This window comes from Antechinus flavipes, chromosome 2 (assembly GCF_016432865.1).
Source record: "Antechinus flavipes isolate AdamAnt ecotype Samford, QLD, Australia chromosome 2, AdamAnt_v2, whole genome shotgun sequence".
Taxonomy (NCBI): Eukaryota; Metazoa; Chordata; class Mammalia; order Dasyuromorphia; family Dasyuridae; genus Antechinus; species Antechinus flavipes.
Window position 1 is genome coordinate 20,191,960 of NC_067399.1, and position 8,280 is coordinate 20,200,239.

General features: G+C 51.9%; 1 protein-coding gene across 2 annotated transcripts; it reads left to right on the forward strand.

Moving 5' to 3' along the window:
- Positions 1–693: 693 nt before the first annotated feature.
- On the forward strand, positions 694–4,695 carry ZNF32 (zinc finger protein 32). 2 transcript variants are annotated; one of them, XM_051974240.1, is made up of 2 exons: positions 694–793; positions 3,127–4,695. In XM_051974240.1, the coding sequence occupies exon 2, from the start codon at positions 3,346–3,348 to the stop codon at positions 3,895–3,897; it is 552 nt and encodes a 183-aa protein (XP_051830200.1). In that variant the 5' UTR covers positions 694–793; positions 3,127–3,345; the 3' UTR covers positions 3,898–4,695. The 2 variants fall into 2 exon arrangements, with proteins under 2 accessions (XP_051830200.1, XP_051830201.1); XM_051974241.1 differs by lacking the exon at positions 694–793 and adding an exon at positions 880–1,074.
- Positions 4,696–8,280: the final 3,585 nt, after the last annotated feature.

The following is an 8,280-nucleotide window of genomic DNA, read 5'->3' on the forward strand; positions in this document are numbered from 1 at the left end:
AAACGCCACTCTACCACGAGGGTTGGGCCCCTTCCAGCTCCACATCTGAGCTCCGTGCAAGCCTCCGTTTTCTCCTCTGTAAAGTGGGACCCACGCCAGTCCGAGAGCGAGTCCCACGCCCCTTCTCGGGGCCCCTCTTGCCTTTTAACACAAGGTGAGAGGATCCCCACGGACCCAGAGCCACGCACGCGCCTTCTCCCCAGCCAGGGCTGACGTCCCCCAGGGCTAGGACGGTTGCCATGGAGATGTGGGATCCGAGAGCGCCAGTCGCCTCCGTTCCATTCAGGGCTCGGTTCCCGGCGGCCTCGGGGCTCGCACGTGCTCCTCCGGACAGGCGAGCTGGACGGAAGACTGGCGACTCTCAGCTCCAGGCCTGAGCACCAAGGAATAAGCTGGGAGCGGGAGCCATGCAGACCGAGACTCAGGGAGCTCCAGGACACGGCTCCGAGCACACACGCTCTTTCCCAGAGGCCCCCGCGGCGTCCTTCTCGAACGCGCCAGCTCAGCAGACCCTGGCCCCGCCCTCGAGGCATTTTGGGTAATGTAGTCCACTTCTCCACGAAACTCAGCTGAAGGTGCGCGGGGTCATAGGGCGCCCCCCATCCTGTGAGCTGGTCCGAAGATTTAGGAAAGTAGCGCCTCGCGATGACGGAGCTCCGGAGCCCCTCAGAGGAGCCTGGGAAATGTAGTTTGGGCCGAGAGGAAGGGTGGAAGAGAGGAGATGCGCGCGCATCCCGTGCCTGCGACCAGAAGAGTGTCGGTCTCTCGGCCCGGAGGTTGCTCGGAGCTAGAGGTGAGTCCGGGACGCCCCAGCCCCTTATCCGAACTGAGCTCGAGTCCGAAGTTCTGAATTGAAGTGGGGGGGGGGAGCGGGTTGCTCGCCGTCACCATGGTAACCGACTCTGACGTCATTCCTCACGGCGGGAGGGGTGTCACCATGGTAACCTGCCCACGAAAAACCTGTGACGTCATACCGCGGCATTCGGTTGTCTTACGTGGCAGGATGCCTCATTTTACAGATAGAGAAACTGAGGTACAGAGATGCCAAGACTCTTGGCCAGGGTCTCACAGCTGGTAAGTGTCTAAAGTGGGATTTGAACTCGGGTCTCCGAGACTCCAAGCTAGCGATGGTTTGGGGATTTAAGCTTCTGGAAGGCAGGGGCTCTTTTACTTCTCTTTCAGCCCCTAGTGGGCACTTCATCCATGCTCTTGGGGAACTAATCGGTAGGTGCACGGAGAGCTGGAGGGGACCCATATTTGTCCAGAGCCCATGTTTTTACAGATAGAGAAACTGAGGCCAGAGAGCCAGGTTTGGGTGCCTGGTGGCCGGTGCTGTCGCAGCTGGCTGGTGCCGCCCCCTTCCCCCTCCCCTCTTCCCCTCCCCCCTTCCAGCCCTGCCTTCAGCAAGCTGCAGCCTGCACCTGTGGCTTCCTGCTCCCCGGAACTGGCATCGGGAGGCGCCAGCACTGGGCTCCGAGGGGCCCCCTCGCAGTGATGGCACAGGAAGGGGCAGCAAGGGGCTAGAACCCTCCCCCTCTAGCAAACTGGGGGCAAACCTGCAAGGGCCCCCGGCTCCCACGGATCCGGAAGTGCCAGGGAGCTGCCCTCCAGTCACCGGACGCCGGGATTGCCATTTGGGAAATCCCCAGTCTGTGACTGATTGTGCATTCACTTTTCCCAGGCGGTCTGCACGGGGGCCGCCCTTAGAGAACAAAAATAAGAGCCCAGAAAATGTTTGAGCAGCAGCTTCCGAGACTAGAGCGCCTTAGGATATGCAACTGCTCCTTGTCTGGGTCCTCAGTCTGATGACCCAGCCCCTCGCGCAGCCCCTGAGGCTGAGAAAGCATCTAACATGCTCATTGATGGAGCTAGTAATGAAGAGGATGATGGTGATAACGATGGGGGGGGGGGGGTATATTTATTTAAAACTAAATACAAAATAAGAAAAAGCAGAATAGAAAAAGACAGAAAAGGAAAACAAAACATCATCATGTGCCCGGCAGAACATCAGGGAGGAGTCAAAATCTGGAACGATAAATTTGTTTCAAGGAAGAATATAGAATAACAGAAGAGATTGTGGTCATGACTGCCCATCTTTTTCTTTGCTTGTAGGTTATTCTTCTGTTCTCTGCTGTTCACTTTTTTACTTTATTCTTTTTCTCTGCTTTCATCTCCCTCCCCCCCTTTCCCCCATCAGTAAAGTAGGGCTACACACACGCATCTATTCATATATAATTCATATTATTCCTATATATACACACATATTCCTATATATGCACACCTATATTCACATTCACCCATACCTATAGCCATATACACATACATATACCTACACACACATATGCTTATGCATTTACATACATGGAGACATGCATTTAAATCAATATTAATATGGTTACATAGAATGTCGATCTCTCTGATTGCCTCTTTAAGTTTGACTTTGAGATCAGTGACTACTAGCCCCACATGGTTTCCCCTAATAAATTCTACTGCCGATCCAGTGTCTGTGAATGTCTCTGACTTCCTATTCCTGTTGACTCTTCCACTTTTACTTGCTTTGCTATGATTTAGCCCCCTCCCCCCATGGGTCCCTCCCTTATCTTCTCCTACCTTTTCTCTCCTAGTAATTTACCCAGCTTGTTCCACTACCAACAATCTACATTCCCTTCTGTATCCCAGCCTATCCTATTCCCCTGCCCCCCTCCCCCGCCCCCACCCCCGTAATAATGTTAATTGTCAGGAAGCTGGTCTGAGTGCGAGGGAGAAACTGAGGTACGCGGAGATTAGATCAGCGCCTGGCTTGTGACAAAGCAAAGAGAGCTTTTGGGGGTGAGCGGGAGTGAAAGGAGGAGCAGTTGGCTTAGAGTGGCGAGTCCCAGTTGGGAAGTGAGCGGCGCTGACAAAGTGGGCGACAACTACGCGGGGGATGTCGGTAGTTAGCACTTACACGAGCGCTGTGAGATTTACAAGCACCGTCCCCTTAATCCTCCCCGAACCCCGGGAGGGAGGCGCTGTTACTATCACCCCCATTTACAGATGAGGAAACTGAGGCAGGCGGCGGGAAGGCCCCGGGCCACCGGGGGGTGTCGCGCAGCCCCCGTCTCACCGGCCGCGTTTTCTCCCCAGGGCCCCTGCACCTGCCGGCTCCCGCGGGAGGACATGGTGAGGCCGGCCACACGGTGAGGCCGGCCGGCGGCGCCTGCGGGTGATTCTCCCTCCCTGACCCAGCCGGCCGAGGAGACGGAGCCCGAGCGGGAGGCGCCGGCGCCGGCCCCGGCCTCCTCCAAGGAGCCGGCGGCCGCCGCCCTGCCCGCCCCGCTGCCCGCCTCGCTGCCCGCCTCGCTGATGCAGATGCACTGCCAGTGCCACCTGTGCGTGAGCACCCTGCAGGCGCAGATGAGCCTCAGCGTCCACTTCAAGGAGCACTTCGCCCCCAAGCTCTACGAGTGCCCCGAGTGCCAGAAGACGTTCCGGCAGAAAGGGAGCCTGACGGTCCACGAGCGCATGCACACGGGGGAGAAGCCCTACGTGTGTCTGGACTGCGGCAAATGCTTCCGCAACGGGGGCAACCTGACGGTGCACCGGCGCGTGCACACGGGCGAGCAGCCCTACCGCTGCGACGCGTGCGGCACGGGCTTCAGCCAGAAGGGCAGCCTGGTGGTGCACCTGCGCATCCACACGGGACAGAAGCCCTACGAGTGCCCGCAGTGCGCCAAGAGGTTCAGCACGCGCGGCAACCTGGTGAAGCACCTGCGCGTGCACACCGGGGACCGGCCCTACAAGTGCGCCCAGTGCGACAAGAGCTTCACGCAGCGGGGGAGCCTGACGGTGCACATGAGGAGCTGCCCCAAGACCGCCCGCCTGGCCTGCTGCGGCCCCGACGCCTGCTTCCCCTGACGCGGGCCTGCCCCACGCCCCGCCGGCCCCGGCTTCCGTTCCCGCCGGGCCCGTGCCCCTCGAACTCTGCTCTTCCGCAGAGTTACATCGTCTCTTCTGCCGGCCCTTTTTCTTTCTTCCTGATTAAACTCCGAGAGAGCGCCCCATATTCTGAGCAACCGTTCCGGGCTCTCAAGGGCGGAAATGTCTCCGTTCGGATCGCCGGCGCTCTGGCCAAGCCCGGGCCGGCCGCAGGTGGCTGACGTTGGGGTTGCCGGCGGAGTTTCCCCTTCACCTCTGAGGCGGGCCTTTGTCGAACCCATTAATAGCGTTTGCGTGACCCTCGGAGACACCGCCAGGCCGGTAACGACTTTGGTTTGGTTTCCTTTGCCAAAACTTTGTTACCCAAGGGGTGAAATATACCCCCCCCTTTTTGTATATACCTTTTACCATTTATTTGCCGAAATGAACGGCTTTGTGTGGGATCAGCCTGCCGCTAACACCTTCTGAGATGACGTCAGCGGGCGACCAGCCCCAGCGTGCCGACAAATGCGTCCGTCCGAGGCGCGCTCAGCGTCTCGCTCCATCCGGGTATCTTTGTTAGGACTTGACGGATTGATTCTGGCTTTAAGGCGTTTGTATAACAGGAACACCACTTTGGGGACCCTGGGCTCCATCAACGTTCGATATCTGTCATTCCAAAAGAATTTTTGAGCTCTTGGTGGCTTAGCACAAAATCCTGGTGTCACAGAATGTTTGTTGCCTGAATAAACATTTCAATAAAGTGCCTAATCCGTAGTATTCGAACCCTGGTACCTACACATTGTTTGCGTTGGTTTCTTCCCTGTCATCCTTTCTCAGGGAGCGCTGCACCATTTAACAAGATGAGATGAATTCCTCCTCCAGCTTTTCAAGGTCTAGATTTTATGCCCAAGGGGATACATTTATGTTCGGGGTGACCTTTTGGACATTCATTTGTTTCTCACTCAGGTTTGAGGAATGCCTTTGATGCTCTCCAAGCATATGGGCGGGGCTGGGGGCTGTGAATTCACAAAAAGGGGCCCCGAAGGAGGAATCTCTCCATCTGTGTCCGGATGCTTTGTCTCTACAAACTCAAGTGTTAGAAGCCGTCTAGAGGATGCTGAGAAGCAAAGGGACCTCCCCAAGGTCACACAGCACCAAGTGAATCTGGGTCTTCCTGGCTTGGAGGCTGGCGCTATCCATTCTCCCCACATAAGCTTTAGTTCTCTTCATTCTGATCCCTCTAGAGCAAGAAAGAGTTCTTAGTGTGGGGTCTGGGATTAAAAAAAACCACTGCATTTAAATATGGTTGGGTTTCTATGTCTTTAGATATTTGAAAACATTCTTCTAAGGAGGATACAGCAAAAGTTAGGAATCCTTGCTTGTTGCTAGTTGCCCTGGCAAGTCACTTAACCCCAACTTCCTTGCTGGGAAAAAATAAAAAAGAAAGAATCCTCGCTTAAAGGAGAAAAAATGGCTTCTGTGGCTGGCCAGTTGGAGAGGTCATCTCCTTTCCCTTCTCGGTTCTCCCTCAGCCAGCGTGGCTGCTGATCCGGGGCTGAGGCCTCCTGAGTGAGATTCGTGTCTGTGTCCTTCCGTCGGTGGAGGGAACGTCCACACAAGGAAATGAGACTTCTGGAGAGCTAAGAACAGGGAGCACCGTAGAGGGCAGAGGAGGAAGGGTTTGCTGTCAGAGCCGGTTTAAATCTCACTTCGGATGCCAAGTAGCTGTCAGACACACCCTGTGCACATAGAGCCCATCACAGGCCTAAATCTGGGTTTTCCCTTTACTTTCTCCGTGAGTCATCTTATTCTCTGCTGATATGGTTGTCTTTTTGCTGTTCCTAATAGAATTATCATCTTTTTTGGGGGGGGAAGGCAGATTAGGTAGATTTCGGAAGTGTCATTAATGTAGTTTGAAAGAAAGCAATACAAACACTAACTATTATAATGGATTATTATAAAGCATTATTATTAATTATCTGATTTTTGCCACTGATATTAGGAAGTTTGACTTTAGCTTTTTTAATTTGATAAAATAATTTTTTTAATAATTAAGAGCAAATTGGAGAATGATGATAAAATATATTCCTAATAAGTTTCTCCAAGATCCCCTCACGTGGAACTAAATAAGGTCAATCAATCAATAAACTTTTAAATAGCTCCTTTGTGCCAAACTCTAGGAGATAAAAAACCAAAAGTGAAACTGTTCTTATTCTGAAGGAATTTGTCTTCTTTCGAGGAAGATATATATATAAGTACATATAAAAATATATAAATATATGAATACATACACATACACATAAGTATACATACGTATACACATACACACATACACATAAATATACATACGTCTACACACATACACATATACATACGTCTACACACACACACATACACACACACACACACACACACTTGTAATTGAGGCAGCACTAGCAGCTTTGGACGTAGGGCTCCCAAAGGATTGAAGGAGTACAATCTATACTTCCATTTCCAGGCATTGTCTAATAACTCCATTTTTATTTTTAGGTGTTGCTTTATTTTTAGATGCTGAGAGTAGGGGGGACTCTGATGACCCCTTCATTTCTAAGGAAGCTTTAATTCCCCTTTTCCTAAGGCAGGTTGTGAAGTGACCATCTTGACCCCGAATGCCCAGGGTTTATTGGGCCAATATTTCATGGAGCTCCTCATGTATGTCCAAAACAGACATTTTATTGCCATCCTCCTTCTTCCAAACTCTACAAGTATCCAACAGTAATCCTTAAAGTAGCCTTCCCTAGTGTTCCTTCTACCTTACAGCATTTGATGGGTTTTAAAGAAAATGGTTTATCTCCTGCCTTCATCTCCACATCCCTCTTTTCCCCAAATTGACTAATGCAGGTTTACTAGCTAGTTCTAGCTAAACCATCCCCCACCTCCCCATCCTCTCCTCCTCTCCTTCTTCCCCCCACATTCTATCGCAGAAGTTTTTATTTTTTTTTAAAGAGTAGCTCTTTATCTAGCTTTCCCAACTGTTTCCCCAGAACATTAGAAAAATGTGTTGCTGCCAAATTTGAATATTACTCAAATTTGGATCAAAAAATAAAAAGGAAGGACCAATCCTATTCCATTTATGGCTTCATTGCAAGATGGAAGGATTTCTGAATACTCATTTGGGTGTGTATTTTAGGTTCCTATCTAAAGACTTCATTACCCTGGGGAAAGTTCCTCAGCTTGCATTGTTTCTAAGAGTTGGAAAGAGTGATCCTTCTGGGTTGCCCACAAGATCAGAGTCTTGTAGTAAGGTGGGTAATTTGTATATCAGCAGTTCTTTCTCAGACTCCCCAAGCGCTTATTAAGTGTCCACTGTGTGCCTGATGCTCTGTGCTTGGTGGGTCTCTGGCCCTTGTTCCTGAAGGGAAGAAGAATCGCATCGCCCAGTCGGAGTCAGGTTTGTTCTTTATCCTTCTTCTGGAGGAGGGCCGGGACATCAGGAGGCGATGACGGGCCATGCAAGTGAAGTGGATTTCAGTGAGGAGGGGCTGGGCAAGGTCACCAGTCCCCCGGTCTCCTCTGGAACCACGTGGGTCCGAGGGCAAGATGGAAATCAGAAGGACTGGAGATGACTTTGGATACAATGGGAGATCCGGGCCTTTTAAAGCTAAGTCTTTAACAGTCATTTGAAGTGAGTAAAAATGAGGCAGAGAATGATCTCTCATTAAAAATGTTTACTAGCTTTTTACTTTTCCAAATACTTGCAAAGAGAGTTTTCAACATTCACCTCTGCAAATCCTGTGTTCCAAATCTTCTTCCTCCACCCTAACCTCTCCCATAATCCAACTAATGCAATGTAGGTTAAACATGTGCAATTCCTCCAAACGTATTTCCATAGAAATGGCCTCTTTTTCTCACCAAAACAGAAACAAATGCTACTTATATTCCCTCTGAGCCAAACAGTGGCCAACTGGGACTTGGGCTGAGACCTACGAGAGCAGGAGTGATTTCAGTTTAAGGCCTGGAGACCCCAAGGTATATCGCCACTTGCAGCCAACAGAATGGACTCTTCTTTGGGCAGAGGACCCAGGGGTAAGTGGCAGTGAGCGGCACCACGACTGATCAGACCCCAAGTAGCCCATGGGAACCTTTGGGGCCAATCTCCACATTTGCCCACCTTGCCTCGTTCCGAGCTGCAGCAAGGCCGCTTTGATCCCGGGCACAGCCCCTTCTCTGGGGAGGAGATGCCATGCTGGTGTCCTGGGCCAGCATCTCCCGTGTCACGGAACCAGAAAGCGCTGCGGGAGAGACCGTGTGCCAGCCAGCCGGTGCAAAGGGAACACAGAGAGAGCGGAGGGAAGGTGATCCTGGGAGGGAGTCGCCAGCACCTGGTGGGAGGGGGGCAGA

Bases quoted from the DNA above. Each gene is read 5' to 3' on its own strand.
- ZNF32 (XM_051974240.1), top strand. From the start codon at position 3,346: ATGCAGATGCACTGCCAGTGCCACCTGTGCGTGAGCACCCTGCAGGCG.